Source organism: Onychomys torridus, chromosome X (assembly GCF_903995425.1).
Source record: "Onychomys torridus chromosome X, mOncTor1.1, whole genome shotgun sequence".
In the NCBI taxonomy this organism is placed as follows: Eukaryota; Metazoa; Chordata; class Mammalia; order Rodentia; family Cricetidae; genus Onychomys; species Onychomys torridus.
The window spans coordinates 33,088,424-33,109,966 of record NC_050466.1 but is presented as its reverse complement, the minus strand read 5'-3'; the positions used below and the strand labels follow the sequence as shown (position 1 = coordinate 33,109,966).

At 37.5% G+C, this 21,543-nt stretch overlaps 1 protein-coding gene across 1 annotated transcript in view; it reads right to left on the bottom strand.

Annotated features, from left to right (window-relative positions):
• The window catches only part of Hprt1 (hypoxanthine phosphoribosyltransferase 1), a 34,574-nt gene that overhangs the window by 1,988 nt on the left and 11,043 nt on the right, over positions 1-21,543 (bottom strand). Inside the window, exons 3-6 of the mRNA XM_036175382.1 lie at positions 19,712-19,895; positions 12,954-13,019; positions 7,794-7,811; positions 3,509-3,591 (exon numbers count right to left, since the gene is read on the bottom strand). Coding sequence (XP_036031275.1) covers positions 3,509-3,591; positions 7,794-7,811; positions 12,954-13,019; positions 19,712-19,895 — 351 coding nt within the window. The remainder of the gene's footprint in view (positions 1-3,508; positions 3,592-7,793; positions 7,812-12,953; positions 13,020-19,711; positions 19,896-21,543) is intronic.

Genomic DNA, 21,543 nt, shown 5'->3' with positions numbered 1-21,543 from the left:
ATTGTATGTCTGTTAAAGCACAGCTACTGAGGGGAATGAATGGGCGGGGGTGCCAATAAGTACAGATGAAAAGGTAAGGGATCTAGATCCAGAATCCTTGAAATACAACCCCTAAACTTGAAAGGAGGTAGGTAACAAATGCTCTTTCATCAAGACTTTATTAAGACTGGCACACAAATAGGAACTTTAGGCTCAAACTAAGTGTGTTAAAAGAGCTTTTTATTTTTTTGCAGTGGAGATTGAACCCAGAGACTTGATCATGTTAAGAATATATTTTACCACTGAGTTACCCACTCCATTTTTTAATTATATTTTCAACTGCTCGACTCTTGCTAAAAACATAATAGTTTTGAGTTTTATTTTTTAAAATTATACTGCTGTTATTATTTATAGAAATCATAAATTTGCAAATGTAATTTGATTACACATAATTATATACAACTATATAGTTAGTTAATTATCTGAATGTTTGTCATGTATATATACAACCGTGAGTTGAATCCCTACTACCACCAAAAAAAGTTAATGGCTTTCAATTTTTTTTATTTGCACAGAAAGTTGCAAAAGAAAAAAATCATCCACAAGGGAGATCTCTAGTGTCCCTTTTTAGCAGATTATCAAACCAGGACATGGGCACTGATGAACTAACTAAGTGGCCATGTACAGATTTCACCAATTTTATATAAACTCATCTTTCTGTGCAGTTCAGGCAATTTTAATCACAAGTGGAATTATCTAATCACTACCACAATCAAGATACTTTGAACATGCAAGGCTTTCTCCTGTATTCCCTTAACCCCTGGCAATCCCTAATCTGTTCTCATCTGTATGACTTTACCATTTTAAAGTAGGTTATATAAGTAAAATCATGCAGTTTTATTACTTTGCCTTTCTTTTTGGAGTATGTGTATGGGTCTTATTATAATAGCCTTGAAAAAAATTAGGGAATTTTCAAAACAGGGGGCAGGTAAGCAGTTTAAACAGGGCAAAACACCTGTTTTATATACTGCTGAAAGTGTCTTAACTGGTACAGTTCCAGTAAGACTCACCTGAACTGTTGTGTATCATAGTTGGTCCTGTTTATTGCTGATTTGATGGTATAGTTGTACTACAGTTTTGTTCAAATTCTGTTGCTTTTAATTCTGGGCTATCACAAATGGTGTTATGAAGATTCTTGTACAGATTTGAGTAGGGAGGTATGAGACAGGCAGGAAAGCTCAGGTTGCTTGTCTCAAATTCAATGTGATCCTCCTGCCTCTACTTTCCAAATGCTGAGATCACAGGAGTGAACCACCATACCTGGCTATCAATTTATACAGATTTATTTATTTATTTTATTTTATTTGGAGCTGAGGATCGAACCCAGGGCCTTGTGCTTGCTAGGCAAGCGCTCTATCGCTAAAAAATCCCCAACCCCTATACAGATTTTTATATCAACATGCATTTTCACTTTTCAGAGATAAGTACTCAGTACAACTTGTAAGGCCTTCTGGTAGTTACATGTGCAGTTTTTAAACAAACTGTTTTCTAGAGTGGCCATACTATCTTATATTCATATTAAATAATAGCTTTTTAATTTTTATTTTGGGAAAAACCAAAACACACTTGTGTAGGACAATTACATTATCAAAAAATTACCGACATCTCACCTCCAACAATACAAAAACTCACTGAGATATATTTATACCATATATCAGAAAAATTCACGAGAATGAACTGCTCAAACAGGCTTCATGAAAATTATAGAGATTCAAAGACTTTACACAGATACTTTGATCCTTTAAAAAGAGTTTATAAAAAGCCAGTTATGGTCAGCAGAGATGGTTCAGTGTGTAAGGCTATTGCTGCCAACTCTGCCAATCTATATTCCACCCCCACCTAGGACCAACAAGGTAGAGAGAACCAACTCCCCTAGGCTGTCCTGACCTATACAAGTACATGTGGCACATGCCCACATCCCTGCCACAATAAATAAGTGTAATGAAAAAAATTTTAGAACCAGTTAATCATTCAGGGATAAAAAAAGAAAAAAGACCTGAACTTTCCTCTACACAAAAACCACAGATTAGTCAAAGATTTTAAAATAAAAATGAAATTATAAAAGTAAAATTAAAGCAAAATTCAACAGCAGTAAAACAAAAACAATGTTACTTTTAATGACAAAACCCAACTTAAAATAACAGAAGCATCAATTGAGCCATGTTCTCTGGAAGCTTATTAGCTCTGTGGGCAATTCCCTATGCTTCAACATTCTCATCTGTAAGGTGGAGATAACAACTATTAGAGGATCAAACTATAACTAAAAATAAAAACAGAAAGAACTATGAAAACAAAAGCCAAACATCCAGATATAGCAAGGAAGATGTGGGACTGCTTCAGACAAAAGTGGGCATTATAAAATTTCAATGATGACACAAAACAGGATGCCTTATCCACCACTCAACTCCAGGAGATCCAAATGTTCAGGGCCCCACCCTCGTGGGTATCACCTTTGGTATCACTGATTTCCATTTCACAAGGGAACTCTAGATCCTCTCATGCTACTCAGGACAAGTTTGATATAAATAGCATGCTGCAAAACCAATTGTTATTCGACTCTACATATGTGTGTGAGTTTCATATCTAAAAACTTGTATATCAAGTTGGTCTGTAAGCACAGGAACCTGAGTTTGTCTCTTCAGTGTTCACATAAAAGCTGGCCATGCCTGTATGTGTACTTGTGAGATTAGAGGTGGATTCAAAAGCTCACCCACCAAACAGCCTGCATGGCTACAACTTTGAACTTACACTTCAGTTAGTGACCCTGTCTCAGGCAATAGAGGAAGATACGTTGCTCTGGCCTTTGCATATGTGCATGTGTGTACTCACCTGCACATTGCAAGTTAACATGCACACATACACACACACAAAATATTCTAAGAAACTATACTAAAAATATACATATTTTCCTAAATGATTCAGTCAAGTATTTATATAACACTAACATTATAATAGATATTAAAGTATATGGAAGGATATGCATAAGTTCTGTGTAAACACTCAACATGAAAAAAAATTAAATTACATTTATTTGTGTGTGGGTTGGGGGCATGTGTTGTGGTACACACATGGATGTCAGAGGGAAATTTTTAGGAGTCATCCTTCCACTATGTGGGTCCAGGGTTTGAACTCAGGCTGTCAGGCTTGGCAGGTGAGTACACCCAGTGAGCCATCTTGCCAGCCCTTCTGACATTTTTTTTTTTTTATGAAGGACTTGAACATCTAGAGAGCTTAGTGTCGGAGGTAGTTTTGAATCCAAGGCTCTGTATATACTGTATTAGACAAGGAGCTGAGTATAATGAAGGGCTTTATTAACACATAATAAAATTACAAAGGATACTGTCTAAATTTTAAGATTACATTACTTTTTAAAGATAAAATGAGAGCTGAAAGCATTTCTCCTTACAAAGAAGTAATTACTTAATGCTCTAAATGAAGAAAACATTTTACTTTAAAATGTCATACATACCTTGCAACCTTAACCATTTTGGGGTTGTACCGCCTGACCAAGGAAAGCAAAGTTTGCATTGTTTTACCAGTGTCAATTATATCCTTTTAAAAAGAAAAGAGACATTTAATGGTAAGTGTTAAATAAAACCAGCATCATTTTAAAATCAGAGTTGCTATACAAACACAGAATGCCAGAACCTCAATGTTCTGGTATTCCATGGCACACTGACATTATTTTTTCAGCACAAAAAAAAAAAAAAAAACCTCACCATAATTCACACACACACAGATAGTCTGGAACTTGCTACCCATCTGGCTCTCAGCAAGTAGTGGGAATATCAGTCCCCAGAACTAGATTGCACAGGTGTGGCGAAGTAAAAAACAGTGAATTGAAATGGGTACATGTAATCACTGGACATACATGCAATTCTTCTTGTTGTTTTTCACTCAGGGTCTAGCTATATAGCTCAGGCTGATAGCCTTAAACGAAAGACCCTACTGCTTTAGACTCCTGACAGCTAGGATGGCAGGCATAAACCACCAGGTTTAATTCTGTAAAAGTATATTAGATTTTTCTTTGTAATTTCAAGATAGGGACTCTTTCATCCCAAATTCTGATAATGTGAGCAACAATGTTTTGTATTAGGTTTGAAGACATCCAAATTACTATATAAAACTTTATCAAGGATAAAGCACCTGCGTAAGATCCACTGGGCCCCATATCTCCAGTACTATCAAAAACAGTATCAGAAAACAAATAAAAATCCACAAAGTAGCATGGACCACAAGAAATATCAGGGCTAGACTTGTGAAAAAAGAAGGTTCTAGGATGTGGCAGGCAGGATGGGCACCAATATTACTGTCCCCTAGAGTACACACTGGAAGAACTTCTACCTCTTAGAAGTGATCATGATCCATGAATACAATAAGATAGTCACCTTATACAGAATAATTTTAGCAGACTAGAAAGATAATTCTGTAGCAGGAATCTTAAAAGTTTTTATTAATAAAATCAAACCTGAGGCCAGTTATTGGGGTGAATGCTGGAAGATCAGAGACCCAGAACAAGCCACAGCTACCTCACCTCACCAGTTCCTCAGCTAGTCTTGTTTCCTCAGACTGCAAGCTTCTGAGTCCTCATCCAAAATGAATCTCAGATGAACTGTGTTGCTCCAAAGCCAACCAGCCAAATGCTTAACTAACTCTGGGGCCTGGTTTTCACACCTTATATATCTTTCTAATTTCTGCATCACTACCTGGGATTAAAGGCGTGTGTCACCATGCCTGGCTGTTTCCAATGTGGCCTTGAACTCACAGAGATCCACCTGGCTCAGCCTCCCAAGTGCTGGGATTAAAGGTGTGCACCACCACCCCCCAACTTCTGCTATGGCTTACTCTTCCCATTTTCTAGCCACCATTTGTGGCTCTGTATCTTGTGGCTGTCTATTCTCTGACCCCAGATAAGTTTATTAGGGTGCATAATATTGTGGGGAACACAATACCACCACATTTCCCCTTTTTTGTCTAAAATTTTAAAAAAAGGTTATAACTAATACAAAAAAAAACTATCCAATAAGTATATACAATATATGCAGTCAAAAATTACATTAACAAAGTCTAGTCCATTAACGTTTGACAGATTCAGGTGAAAAACTCCATTACATATTAACAATGTCCAGTTCAGTAACATTGGATAAGCTCAGACAAAAATTTTCATTACTTATCCTGTTTAAAACAAGTAGTTCCTTTTTTTAAAGTAGATTCAAAAATTGATCTTTTTTCTTATCATATTCAGAATTCTCCAGATTCTGAATTCTTTAGATTTTGAAGAAGTGAGCTGTCATCCTATGAGAGGGCTGTGTAGTAGGACATGAGGAATGATCTTTGTAGAAGAGAGCCACCCCTGGCCATTAGTCAGGGAGAAAACTGTCCCTCATTTGGACAATCACACAAGGAATTATACAGTGTTATCATCCTGAATGAACTTTTATTTATTTGTGGGGTGTGTATGTACACACACTTGCCATGGTTCAAAGCCAGCATGGTCTACATAACTAGTTCCAAGACAGCCAGGGCTATATAGTGAGATCCTATCTTAAAAAAAAAAATCAGTGAAGCTGGGCAATGATGGCTTACACTTTTAATCCCAGCACACAGGAGGCAGAGGCAGGTGGATCATAGGCCCGCCTGGGCTACAGAGTGAGTTCCAGGAAAGGCATAAAGCTACACAGAGAAACCCTGTCTCAACGCCCCCCCTCAAAAAAAAATCACTCTAAGAGGCAGGTTATCCTGACCCACACTACGAGACCCAGGCCAGATGGGACTAACACTAATACCTGGTCTCATAAAAGCAAAAAAAAAAAAAGCCATCTTGAGCTACACAACAAGATCTTGAGGGAGGACGGGAGGGAGGGAGGGAGGGAGGGAAGTGGACTAAAGGAAAGAGACAGAGGGAGGAAGGGAGGTAGATGGTAGATGCCTGTAATCCTAGCACTTGAGTTAGGAGGTGCAGGCAGGCTGATGGAGTTAAGAGTCTAGCCTGGACTATTTAGCTACCTCATTCTCCAAACAAATAAACAAACAAACAAAAAAACCAAAAAACAAAGAACTGAGGGTGAAGCTTAGTGGCCGAACATTTGTTTAGCATGCTCTGGGTTTGATCCCTAGCACCACACATAAAAACTAAGAAGTAAAATTTCCTTTGTTAAAAAATAAAATAAGAGCTGGAGAGGTGGCTCGGTGGTTAAGTATATTAGCTGTGTAACCACGAGGACTAGAGTTTGGATCTCAGTACTCACATAAAAACCAGGCATTTTGCTCCCACCTGCAACCTAGAAGGCAAGAGGAATGCTGGGGTTTGCTGGCTTCCAGCCTATATAAGAAAATATGAGCTCTGGGTTCAGAGAGACAAACGGTCTCAAATGAATAGACAGTGCAATAAAGGAGGGTACACATCTTCTTCTGGCCTCTGTACTTGTGCACAGGCATGCATACTTGCACATATATTCATATACACTCAGACATACAAAACACATGCAAAAAAATAAATATTACAAAAAGCAGAAAGGAAACAAAGAGATTACATCAATAAGCAACTAGGAGCAGAAAAATGATGACAGAAAAATGATGTTCTGGAAAATGTTTACTGGTTGGGGATTTAGCTCAATGGTAGAGTGCTTGCCTAGCAAGCGCAAGACCCTGGGTTCGATACTCAGCTCCAGAAAAAAAAAATATGTTTACTGAAAGAATTGAGGAATAGCGTCAAGGTAGGAGGATGATCACAAACAGGTGTACAGAGTTCAGTAAAGCAGATATGAAATAGGGAGATCACAAAAAACTAAAGAGGTATGTATGTAGGCCGTTAGACAGTGAAAAGTGAAAAATATTGAAAGGGATAGGAAGTTGACATGGAAATGTAAGATTTTATGTAGAACAGCCAAAGAAGACTTTAATGAGAAAGTGACTTCTGACTAAAGCAATGGTTCTTAGAGCTTAGCATGCATCAGAGTCAGCTCAAGGTTTGCTCAAGAAAAGCTTGCTGGTTTTCATCATAAAGATTCCGAGTCAGTAGGTTCTTGGCTGATAAGTTTGGTTTTTAGGGATCACATTGAAAGGCAATGGGCTACAGACAGAGATGGTTTGAGTCTTTACTCCACTCACTGCCTGGTAACCTTGGGAATCTGTTTACCTTTCCTGTGCTTGTTTCTACATCATTCACAGTAGTAGCTGGCAAAGTAAGCAGTGGATAAACTTTACTGGTATTACATACAAAGTACTCAAGGACATATAGCAAATAGAAAATAACACATGAACTATAAATATTCTTCTTCTTTTATAAGAATATTTGATACTCATTTAAGATGAAATAAGAATTTTATAGTATTCCATAAAATAAAATTTAGGACATTAAATAACATGCACACATATCTCTCTAGAATTATAGCTAGTTTTAAAGAAAAAAAATCAAAACCAAAGGAGAAAGTGTGTAAATTTTTTCATGAGCAGCAAAATACATCACTTAACCTTTTTTGTTTGTGTTTTGCTGTTGTTATTTTGTTTTGTTTTAAAAACAAGGACTCTCTGGTTTCAAACCCATTATGTAACCCAGGCCAACATAAATGGAATTCAAGAGCCTCCTGAGTATCTGGGATTCCAGGCATGCCCTACTGTACATGCTTCTCTTAATCTTTAGGAAACACAAGCCCCTTATTAAAACAGATTTCTCTCTCTGGTTTACCTTTATTATAATACATGCTAGGTTAGAAAACTTTAAATGGTATATTAAAAGTAAATGCAGAACTTACTTCAACAATCAAGACATTCTAGAAGAAAAAAAGAGAAATGAAAATTAATACATGAAGTAAGATTATTTTCCAATTATCAGTGAAATCATAACAAACTCTAAGAAATTACCCAAACTCTTGCTTACAAGTATTTGACTATACGGGATCCTGCTTGAAACAAGTGTTCTATTAGAATTCAGAAGTCCTTAATATTAAATCTTTCATAAAGAATATCTGACCCATATGTTCATTTTTTATAAAAAGCTTTTAATCCTTAATGCAAGATCTTAGACAACTTGTGAAATTTCTTTGAATCTCAGTGTTCTATAATGTAAACTGAGAAACCTGAAGCAGCTGGCCTTTTATGTATCTTGACTTTAAAATTCTAAGAACTATAACCTGTACAAATGCCTCCAAAAATCATGTATTTAATATAATAGAGAATGCAATTAAAATTTTATTTTCCCATTAAGCAAAAACTAGTATGGTTGTGCACATATCTGGGAGCCTACACTAAGGAAAGATACCAATATTTCTTACCATAAACCCCTAAACCCATGCCAACCCCACTCTTCTTTCTTTTACTTTGTAGTCCAGACTGGCCCAGAATTCATCATGTAGCCAAAGCTGACCTTAAACTGGCAGTAACATTCCTGTCTCAATCTACTGAATGTTAAGATTACAGTTGTGATTTACCATGCCTGGGTCTTCACTCCCTCCACTTTCTATGTTTATGCTAGTTAGAGGAACAAGGCATCATTTCACATGTCCATAATCAACACTGCACAGAGATTTATTCTACTCTGCCAAACGACTATTAACATCAGAATTGTAATGTCTTCTATATTATTCTAAGCTAGTGGTTATCAAGGTAGAGTATATAGCATCCACCAAGTTTCATGAAAATTCAACTTTTCACCTTGTGATGGTTTGGATGAGAATGCCCCCCATAAGCTCTCACATTTGAATGTTTGGTCCCTGGTTGGTGGAATGGCTTTGGGAAGAATTAGTCAGTATGACCTTGTTGGAAGAGGTGTGTCACTGGGAGTGGGCCCTGAGGTTTCAAAAATCCACACCAGCCCCAGTCTCTAAAATTCTCTGCATCCAATTTGCAGATAAAATATAAGCTCTCAGCTACTGCTCCAGTGTCATGCTGCCAGCCTGCCGCCCGGTTCCAGGATGGTTATAGACTCACCTTCTGAAACTGTAACTAAGCTCCCAATTAAATGCTTTCTTTTATAAATTGCCTTGGTTATGGTGTGTCTTCAAAGCAATAGAAAAGTAACTAAAGACATACTTCATTTTGTTTATCCTACAGTTTTAAGCACTTTACAACATAAATTACTACCAAAATTCATACATAATTTACAAATACATATGCTGTGGGTAAATCCTTGAAAAACTGTTTAGTGACTGGGCATGGAAATCAAAGTTTGGAGAATCACAGCTTATGCATTTAAAGTAAATTGAAACCAAGAAAAAATTCTAAATGTCTATGCCTCAAAGCAATTTATCATAGAAGGCAGTATCTCAGTCTTGCATGGGACTAAGAATAGAATCATGCAAGGTTAGCTCAGAACTTCTGGAAAGCATCTCACAGCTGCAGCTCATTGTATAGACAAGAAAAAGGTCATTTTAAAGTAAAACTTAGGATATGCATAGAAAATAAAACAGATATAAAAATTTGGAGCAACCTAAAGGCACAGAGTACAGAACAAATGAATAACATAACTATGATTTCATTATGAGGTCTACAGAAATTCTAAGTAAACTGGAAATACATTAATATACTGATTTAAAAAAGCAATGCAGCTATTCAAATAAATCCTAGCATAGTGTAAGAAACACCTACACTGGACTAAGATATTTATTTATTCAAATTGTGGTTCTGTCACCTAATAGTTATATGACTAAATTTCAACATCTTCCTTACAGGGCAACTATGAGTATTACATGAAATAATAAACACAAGATACTACTATGTAGCTGGGCGGTGCTGGCACACGCCTTTAATCCCAGCTCTAGGGAGGCAGATCTCTGTGAGTTCAAGGCCAGCCTGGTCTACAGAGCGAGATCCAGGAAAGGCACAAAGCTACACAGAGAAATTCTCTCGAAAAACCAAAAAAAAAAGATACTACTATGTATATCTTTAGCAAAGTTGAATATATAGTTAGCTCATGAGTCAGTAATTGTTTCCCTATCCACTGTGCAGATTTCTCAACATTTTCTGTCCCTTACCTAGAACATATGATGCCATCAATAAATAATAGCAGCAGTAATATAGAATTATAGACTGGTAAACAGCATGGGCTTCTGGGACAGAGACTGAATTCTAATCTTGTGTCTAACACTAAATAACCTTGGTTAAGTCATAAGTATATATGTTAATTCTTTACATTTATTTGTTTCATGAGGGAGGTTGTAATACAGATCAAATATGGAGGTCAGAGGTACTGAACTCAGGTCATCAGGCTAAGTGGCAAGTGTCTTCCTGCATCAAGACATCTTGCTGGACCCTAACTGTAGATTTTAGCATAAGACAGCTTATTCAATTCAACAATGTTCAGAAAGATTAAAATTTATCCAAGGAATACAGAACAGTATTAGACTATTGCTCCAATGTAGAGGCTGAGAATTGCTACCACTGAGAGTTTCTTTTATGTCAAGTTCCTACATGTCTACTCAATAATGAAAACAATGAGGCTTAGGAGTCAAATGACTTACCTCAAGTAGTCAAAAAAGACAAATGCAAAAGGAATGATTTGAATAAAGGCAGAATTTGAATTCAAAGCCTATATTCTCAAGTAGTAATGAGAAAATATTTGTGTATGTCTATACTTGTACACACATAAGATAAATTTCCACAAAAGAAAAAATAAAAATGTTTTAAATAAACCCATAATCTCATCACCAAGATTTAGCTCTGCTTAATTTTTATTCCTTGATTTTTTTCACAAACATAATCTACTGTGACTGTCATAAAAAGTTATTTTAGAAGCAGAGCTCTGTTTAAGATCACAGAGCTGTGCAGTGGGACAGAGCCATTAGGTGAAAAAGACAAGGTCAAACTAAATCACAGAAGGCCTTGAAGGGTAGGCCCCTCCAGCACTGAAAACTGATTACAGAAGTGCAGGTCTCGAATGGCTTCTAAATATGGACAAAGCACCATGAAAGGGAAGGAGGTCTGGCAGTTGTACACCAAATGGACAGAAGAGAGAAAGAACCAACAGATTACAACTTCGCCTCTGAAGTTTCCAAACACTGCTGATAGCAACATTAGTTTGCCATGACCCCAATACAGGACTACAGAATTTCACAAGTGTTTTATGCTAAAGTTCCCCTACAGATTTTCAGTGAAGGAAACAGTGAGCACTAAAATCTAAAAGCTAGAGAAAGAGCGAGCTTTGGTGTCTGCATGCAAGCTCTTCTACTTCCTGGTTGTGTGACTTGGAGATTGGGAGACAGTTTTTGTCTCATAATCCCATGTAGTTTTCAAACTATAACTATATTGCTTAATTTTTTGATCTGTAGAATGGGAATATAACTTCCCTCACCAGATTACTGTGAAATTTTCCAGAGTAATAGCACAATGTCTGAAAGTAAAGAAAAACTAGCAGCTTAGAAAACATGTTCAGGGGCTGGAGAGATGGCTCAGTGGTTAAGAGTGCTGACTCCTCTTCCAGAGGACCCAGGTTCAATTCCCAGCACCCATATGGCAGCTCACAACTGTCTGTAATTCCAGTTCCAGGGGAACTGGCAAAACACCAGTGTACATAAAACTTAAAAAAAAAAAAAAAAAGAAAGCATGTTCAGTCCAGTATAGTGGCTCATGCTTGCAATCTCAGCACTTGGAAGGCTGAAGCAGGAAGACCACCATGAGTTCAAGGCCAACCTGGGTTACAAATGAGATACCAGGATAGTGTGGGCTACAAAGTGAAACTCTTGTCTCAAAAAACAAAACAAGTGCTGGTAAAATGGCACTTGGTGCCAAGTCCAACAGTGTAAGCATAATCCCCTGAACCTACCTGCTGGAGAGAAATGACTCCTATAAGTTGACCTCCACACACTCATGTAACACACACACACACACACACACACACACACACACACACACACACACAAACACACACGGAAATAAACCAATGTTAAAAAGTAGGTAGCACACGCCTTTAATCCCATCACTCAGGGGGCAGAGCCAGGTGGATCTCTGTGAGTTCGAGGTCTAACAGTGAGATCCAGGACAGGCACCAAAACTACACAGAAGAACCCTATCTCAAAAAAACAAAACAAAACCAAAAAAAAGGGTAACAGAACAAAGCAAGAAAATTCTACAGATTTCTCATAGTAGTATATTTGAATTTATTTGAAGTATATATTTATGAAAAATTGCTGTAATAGCTCTACAATTGTATCACTTAATCCTATTAACTCTGAGATAGCTACCACTACCATTATAGCTCTACCTCTGAGGCACACAGGGTTAAAATATCCTCCCCAATGTCACAGAGTTAGGAAATATCGAGCCAAGTTTTTGATCAATGCTATCAGATTCCACAACTCACATTTTCAGCCACCATACAATACTGAATTTCTATTCTTTTAAAGATGTAAGTGGGGCAAAAAGAGTAGCTCAGTGGTTAAGAATGTTAAGGGTGCTTGATGCACAATCATAAGGACTGGAGCTAAGATCCCAGCACCCATATAACAAGCAGGGTATCCTACAAATGCTTGTAACTACAGCTCTGACAAATCCAACACCTTCTCCTGGCTTCTGTGTGCACATACAGGCTTGCATACTGGCATACGCACACACAGAGACACACAGAGACACACAGAGAGAAATCTTAAAATGAAATTACATGTGAATCGTTTTTTAAGACTGCCTTTCTCTCCATTTGTATTTTCTGAAGGATCCCAAATTAGATTTTCAAAAAGGTATTGCAGAAAGCAGTAATTAGCAATATGGATTTTTAGGGTTAATGTTAGATTCTGCTCTTAAGTTAGATTCATTTGGCTATACAGTCCAGAGAATAATATAAACTACATAAGGTACTTTCCAAGAGTTAAACAACACTTGCTTATTTATACTAATAAAGTTCTCTGAGTGAGTGATTGAAAGTACAGTTACTAACTGATTCTTGGTATAAAAAAGATTCTTTTCTTCCCCTTCAAGATACATACCTTTCCAGTTAAAGTTGAGAGATCATCTCCTCCAATTACTTTTATGTCCCCTGTTGACTGATCATTCTAGTTAAAAAAAACCCAAAAAACTACATCTTTATATGCATATTTTTGTGTACACACAAACTTCTCAAATTATCAGATGTAAGCCACAACATTTAAGACATTAGCTATCTAATGGCCACAGCATTATGGTATTCTAAATTATATGAATTATAAGAATTAGGTTTCTATAAATGAATGACTAGGTAAATTTCACATAAAAATTAGTAAAAATTAAAAATCCTAATTGGCCATTACTGGTTTTTGATGTTCCGAAGAGTCCTAAAAATAGAGTACATCCATTTCTGAGTGGGCATATTATAGCTATTCATCATCAATCAGGCACTTCTCAACCACAAAGGACAATTTATTAGCATGGCAGGTGTCTGCTTCTGGCCCTGTAACATTCTTGTGAGTCATACAAGTTGAAGGAGCTGGTCTATATCACATCCAACCCCGAGGATGTGCGCTCTAAAAGTCCAGCCCATATCCAAGTCACCTTCAGAGCTTAGAAACCAGGTCTGATTACTAGTCTGTTAGAACATACATCTTAGGTTCTTACTTTTGGCTCTCATAGAAATTAATGGAAACCCTTATAGGGGTTTCAAAGGAGAGTACTAAGACTCAGTATAGCTGGTGCAAATAACTATAATTTGGATGTGCTGGAATCAAGACAGAAAACTGAATTGAAAACAGATGAATAAAAGAGCCTGGACTTGCTCTATTGGGGCAGTAACCAGTATCATAAAGCTATGGCAATTACCTTATGTCAATCAACATAGTGATTGACAGAAGTTAAAGGAACCAAGTAAAATCCAGAAACAGACCCAAAAACATATGACAATTTAGTACAGGACAAAGATGGTATTTTGAGTCAGTAATTAAAAGATGAATTATTCAACAAATGGTGTTTGGTCAATTACTTATCCATTTGAGAAAAAAGAAAGCATGGTCCCTACCTCACACCATGTACAAAAATAAATTCCAGATGGATTAAAATCTAAATGTAAAAAATAAAACTATAAGTGGATTGGAAGAAAATGTAGGAAGATATTTTTTCCTTGCATTCTTAGAAAGGGCAAAAAACTAGTCATGAACCCCAACTGAAAAGATCTACAACCAATATTTCTAATGCATATTACACTTCAAAATAAGAACCCATCCATGGGACTGGAGAGAGAGCTCCTCAGTTAAGATCTCCTGCTGATCTTGCACTGGACCTGGGTTCAGTTCCCAGCATCCACATGGCAGCTCATGAATGCCTATAACTCCAGTTTCAGGTGATCTGATCCCCACTTCTTGCATTAAAAGCATCAGACATGTACATGGAGCACGTACATACACACTGGCATTCACACATACACATAAAGTGAGATAAATACATCCTTTTTTAAAAAGAACTATCAGAGCCCAGCAGTGGTGGAGCACACCTTTAATCCCTACACCCAGTGGTGCAGAAGCAGGCAGATCTCTATGAGTTCGAGGAAAGGAGGCCAGCCTGGTCTACAGAGCAAGTTCTAGGACACCCAGAGCTGTTGTTACACAGAGAAACCCTCTCTCAAACCTAGAAAAGGAACTACTGGAAAAATGTGATTCTAGTGTTCACCCATCCACATTTACAGAACTTAAGCCTGGTAATACATTGAGGGGAAACTAATATTCAAGTTGTTGGTTAGAATACAGAAACCAATATAACCTCTTTTGAAAAGAATATAGTAATGCCTATTAAAATTATATACATGCACACTATTTTGATCTAACAATCCCATTTCCAAGAATCAATGTCATAAACACATTCACAAACATGCGAAAGAACATTAAAGGATGCTCACTGTATCTGTTATTCATCAAAAAGAATCAACATGTCTTTTAATAGGGAAGTAACTAAATTAATGAAGTTAATACAACAATAATACTATGAAACTATTAAAAAGAATCACAAAATCTAATACATACTTAAAAAGATCAATACTAATTAATAACACCAAGTAGTAAATCAATGTGCTACCTATAAAAGTATTTTTGTTCTGTATTTAAAAGTATGTTGGGGGGCCAGGCGGTGGTGGCGCAAACCTTTAATCCCAGCACTCGGGAGGCAGAGCCAGGTGGATCTCTGTGAATTTGAGGCCAGCCTGGTCTCCAAAGCGAGTTCCAGGAAAGGCACAAAGCTACACAGAGAAACCCTGTCTCGAAAAACCAAAAAAAAATAAAATAAAAAAAATAAAAATAAAAGTATGTTGGGGCAGGTATTTGTGATACATACCTGTAATCACACCTCTATGGAGGCTGAGGCAGGATTGAGAGTTTGAGATCTCTCTGGGCTAACAGACCCTATCTCAAAATATCATTTAAAAAAAAGAAAAGGTAGCGGCATATGCCTTAATCTCAGCACTGGGGAGGCCTAGGCAGGCGGATCTCTGTGAGTTTGAGGCCAACCTGGTCTATAGAGCGAGTTCCAGGAAAGCCAAGGTTGCACACAGAAACCCTGTCTCAAAAATAAATAAATAAATAAATAAATAAATAAATAAATAAATAAATAAATAAATGATAGCTTAGTTGGTAGAATGTTTGCTTAGCATGTGCAAGGGGAAGTGGGAGAGAGGGGAACAAAATAAAACCATACTACTAGTACATGCTGTAAACTAAATGTTTGGCTTTTTAATGTAATTTTGCATATTATTTCTCGTATTAGTCTAGCCTAAAACCCAGAATTTCAAACACACAGAAGTGATTAATGACTAAAAGAAAAAGAATTGTACAAAATCTGAAACTAGTTTAGAGGGAATTATACTAAGAGGGCTACAAAGTAATAACAAACCTTGGTAAATACTGACATCTTCTGTAGAAAGGTGGTATTACAGTCCAACACCAATTAATTCCTTTTTCAAGGAAAGGCCAAAAAAAAAAAAAAAGAATAAATACCTAAGAATGGAGCTGTGATCTAAAGGCTATGGCTATAGGGTTGAGGCAACAGAACTCCAGAGTACACAGAACACTGGCACTCTAAGACTGTTCCAGCCGGGCAGTGGTCAAATAAAAAAACCAAAAGGTTCAAAAGATTAATTAATGCTGGGCAGTGGTGGCGCACACCTTTAATCCCCACACTCGGGAGGCAGAGGCAGGCAGATCTCTGTGAGTTCGAGGCCAGCCTGGGTCTACAGAGCAAGATCCAGGACAGGCACCAAAATTACACAGAGAAACCCTGTCTTGGAAAAAACAACAACAACAAAAAATAATACCCAAGACTGTTCCAATTTTCACTGTCCATTGACCTCAATGTTTCAGCTTATGTGTCCTTGAAACTTTTTTTTTTCAAGGAAAACAGCCTCCTTTTAAACGGGGCTAATAAAAAAGGTTCATTTAATAGCTGTTATATGTGAGTGCCTATATTGTCTACAAATGCTATCCATGAATCAATTACCTAACCTGAGTGGCCAGAAAACTATAGCACCCTCCCTCTCTGTCTGGAACTCACAATACCCCTTAACTCAGTGCCTCTATAGAGGCCTCATCTTTAACTACTCTAGCAAACTCGCTCTATCTTCTTCTTTCCCCTTTCATCACTTCATTAAGCAGAAAGTGCCCACAGTATCCTTCATTCAGGTGTCACTGTCAGTAACCAAAAATTTCCAGAGGGGGCTGAAGAGGTGGCTAAGAGCATTGGCTTCCAGAAGACCCAGGTTCAATTCCCAGCACTACATGGCAGCTCTCAACTGTCTGTAAATTCCAATTCTAGGGAGTTAGACACTCTCTTCTAGCCTCTGTAGACTTCAGGCACAGACATGTATGTAGGCAAAACACTCCTACACATAAAAATATGTGTTTTAATTCCTAGAGAATCTCAGGGTCTAAAAATCCAGTCTTAACGTTTGTTTCTACTTTGTCTACCTCTTAATGCAGATGACAGGAAAGAAGTTTTATTGCTAATTTTCCACCCCTAGGATTTTTGAAAATCTCTTAAATAGCACCAAGAACTCCAGCTTTAGAGCATATTTTCTTTTTTTCTTTTTGGTTTTTCGAGACAGGGTTTCTCTGTGTAGCTTTGCACCTTTTCCTGGAACTCACTTGGTAGCCCAGGCTGGCCTCGAAGTCACAGAGATCCGCCTGGCTCTGCCTCCTGAGTGCTAGGATTAAAGGTGTGGGCCACCACTGCCCGGCCTAGAGCATATTTTCTTGGCATATTTGAGATCTTGGATTCATCCAACACTCAAAATAATTACAAATTTAAAAATAAAACTTAAAATATTACTTGTTTACTAACATCCACTTCTCCCAAAATCTCGGTATTTTTTCTTCAACTATTTTAGTGGAATTTTATAAAATTGAAATAAAACTCAAAATAGAAGAAACACATTTGTGTACTTATCAAATGTTTCATTTTCCTGAAGGTTACAGAGCACTGGAACAGAAAATGTTGCCAAATATGTAACACTGTTTTAAGATGCACATTCATACTTTACTACCTCTGAAAACATAATTCATGGCACCGTACAACTGTAACTGAAAGTATTTTCTTTCTTAGAAGCACAAAAAATATAGTGGTTTTAATTAGTGGACTCTTTCATTTAATGAAATAGGTATTTGGAACCCCCAGGTTCTTTCCCACCTAGGAACTTAAATAACATCTGGGATCACACTGATTATGTAAACTATAGTGGCACATGTGTACATGTATATATAGAGAAAACTCTTTAAAATACTCAAAATAAAAAGTGATGACAGAGCCAGGCAGTGGTGGTGCACACCGTTAATCCCAGCACTCAGGAGGCAGAGGCAGGATGATCTATGTAGGGTCGAGGCCAGCCTGGTCTACACTGAGTTCCAGGACAGGCAGGGCTGTTACACAGAGAAGGCTTGTCTCAAAAAAATAAAAAGTGATGACAGGAACTGGAGAGATGGTTCAACAGTTAAGTGTTCTTGCAGAGGACCCAGATTTAGTTCCGAGTACCCACGGTGACTCACAAACACTGAAAATCTAGTTCCAGGGGATCTGATGTCTTCTGCTGGCCTCTGCAGACATGAGGCACTCACACAGTGCACATACATACATGCAAGCAAAACACTCATAAACATAAAATAAAAATAAGCCTTTTAAAAGTAGAATATGGGATGACTTAGTTTCTCTATAATTTTCTGCAGTTTTATTTTAAAAAGAAATACATATTTTAGCCAGACAGTGGTGGTGCACATCTTTAATCCCAGCACTCAGGAGGTAGAGGCAGTTGGATCTCTCAGTTCAAGGCCAGCCTGATCTACATAGTGACAGGACAGCAAGAGATACATAGAGTCTCAAAAAAGAAAGAGGAAAAATAAACTATGCAATCAAAATTGTGAATGATGGAATTTACATGTGAAGGTCACATTTATTTTGTTTCATCACAGTGTCAATATTCTAAATCATTCCAGACTCTGACAAAGGTAAAGTGGCCCCAGGTCAAAAGTGGTTTGTGTTTTCTGAGAAATAATTGTTAACCTTAATAATCGGACTTTGCTTCAGATAACTTAGGATTCCACTCAAAGCAATTTAGCTCTGGAGAAATCATTTGCTAGCAGCACATAGTCAGGGGAACACCAAGTCTCAATAACAATTCTTTTTTTTTTAAATATGTGTGTGCACATTTCAGCTCCATATCTACTTGTGCAACAAGTGAATTCCTGGTGCCCTCAGAGGCTAGAAGGCATCAGATCCCTGGGACTTGAGTTACAGACCACTGTGAGCCACCATGTGGGTGCTAGGATTTGAACTTGGGTCCTCTGGAAGAGCAGCCAGTGCTTTTGACTACTAAGCCACCTCACCAGTCCCATAATTCTCTTAAGACTTACTTATTTCTTTTTATCTGAGGCTAGGACATCAGATCCTCTACAATTGGAGCTACATAGTTGTGAGACATCTTTCTGGTGCTAGTAACTAAACCCCAGGCCTCTCCACAAGTGCTTGTGACTGCTGAGCCATCTCTCCAGCTCTACGCAATAGTAATTCCCTACAGATCGAGATCCAGGACACACACCAAAACTACACAGAGAAACCCTGTCTGGAAAAAAACAAAAAGATATCAAAACACAGCCAAGTGTAGCAATGTACACTTATACTCCCAGAACATGGGAGGCTAAGACAGAAGGACTGTTTGAGCTACATAGTTTGAGACTAGCCTGAGCAGTATAATAAAACAAATCAAAATCCAGGTCAAAATAAGACAACAGAAAAACCGTGCAAAAGAAGCACATATCCCTCTTGGGTGACTATATAACAGACAATATTCACTTCAATGTTGGTCATAAAATATACTGGTTAGTATTCTGTGTTGTGATATAAAGTACCAATGAATTAATAACAACAGTCATGGCCAGAAGTGGTAGCACCTGCCTGTAATCCCAGCTACTTGACAAGCTGAGGCAAGATGACTGAAATTTCTAGAACTATGTCATGAGTTCAAAGATAGTCTGAACAAGTTAGTGAGAAAGGGTCTCAAACTAAAATTCTAAAAAACAACTGGGATGACACTCAGTTGTAGCATACTTACTCAGGCCCTGGGTTCCATCCCCAGCATAGAAAAATAAATAAATAAGTAGATAGATAGATAGATAGATAGACAAATAAATAATAGTAATTCCACTATAAGTGAAATGATTATAGTATAGCTTGCAGAATTTCAAAGAAAACAGACAAAAATGTAATTGCCATATATTTTTTAAAATTATAAATTAATTATACTTACACAGTAGCTCTTCAGTCTGATAAAATCTACAGTCATAGGAATGGATCTATCACTATTTCTATTCAGCGCTTTAATGTAATCCAGCAGGTCAGCAAAGAATTTATACCCCCCCTTCAGCACACAGAGAGCCACAATGTGATGGCCTCCCATCTCTTTCATGACATCTCGAGCAAGTCTTTCAGTCCTGCAAAAATAAAATCAGGAATTGAAAAAGATTCCAAATATGTATATTTTATAATAAACACCTCTTAAGCATTAAACATCCATAAGACACATCCTTTTTACCCATAAAGGGAATCCTTGCTTCATAAAGATTTTTTTTTCCCACATGCCAAAGTTAAGATTTTTGGGTGGTGGAGAAGGTGACACAGGATCCCTTTATGTAGCCCAGGACAGATTGTAACTCATAGTCTTTGTCTCTACCTTCCTGTGCTGAGACTATAAATATACACCAACACACACAGCTCAACCAAATTTAAAACTTGATACCTTTAAAAAGCAGGTACATGCTAGGCGTGATGTACATGCCTATAACTCCAGCACTCTGGAGGCTGAGGCAGGAGAACTGCTATGAGTTGAAGGACATCCTGAACTGCAGAGTAAGTACTAGGTCACTCAGGCCTACATAAGAAGATCCTGTCTCAAAGAAAAGAAAGAAAACACCTATCCTAAAATTAAAACTACAAATAAAAACAAGATATAATTTTCAAAGCTTACTAGATGGCGATTTTGGTTAAATTGTATTCCTCTAATACAAAGTATTAGAAGAGATTGTGAGGAAAAATGAATTCACCACTGGAAGTATAAAATGATGTAACCTTTTAGAGGTTAATTTGGAAGTATGAAAACATTCAATAAACATCTTTTCCTTGACCCAGAATTTCTACTTGCCTAAAGCTGAGTTTAAGTGCCAAAATGTGTTTATGGGATATTCCTCTAATATACTCTGCTAAATGCAAAATAATGAAGATCTTAAAGTATCCATCAACAGTACAGAGTTAAATCAGTAATGGTACATCCATGAATACAATAGCTATGGGATCACTGCTACAATCACTATACAATCACTATGCAATCACTGCTATGGGATGTCTTTCTGTATACTGTGAATATTGTGTTGCTCTCATTGGTTGATAAATAAAGCTGTTTGATCAATGGCAAGGCAGAATAAGGTTAGGTGGTACAATCAAACTGAAGACAGACGAAGAAGGGTGGAGTCAGGAGAGATGCCAGCCTGCTGCTCAAGGAGCAATGAGATGCTAGCAGACCAGTAACTCCATGGCCACGTGGCAACACATAGATTAATAGAAATGGGTTAATTTTGGGGGCTGGAGAGATGGCTCAGAGGTTAAGAGCACTGGCTGCTCTTCCAGAGGTCCTGAGTTCAATTTCCAGCAAACACATGGTAGCTCACAGCCATCTATTATAATGAGATCTGGTGCCCTCTTCTGGCATGTGGGCATGCATGCAGGCAGAATGTTGTATACATAATAATATAAATAAATCTTTAAAAATGGGTTAATTTAAGATGAAAGAGCTGGTTAGCAAGAAGCCTGAGCCATTGGCCATACAGACTGTAACTAATATAAGCCTCTGTGTGTTTATTCGGGAGCGAGCAGCTGCGGGACTGGGCAGGATACAGGAAAATTTCTGTCTACATATCACCTTTAAAATAAATGTGGGGGAGCCAGGAATATAGCTTAGCTGGTAGAGTCCATGCCTAGTACACACAGGAGGTCCTAGGTTCTATCCTCAGAACTGCACAACTGGGCATGATGCCATATCAGGAGTTGAAGCAGTAGGATCACCCTCAGCTACACAATAAGTCTGAA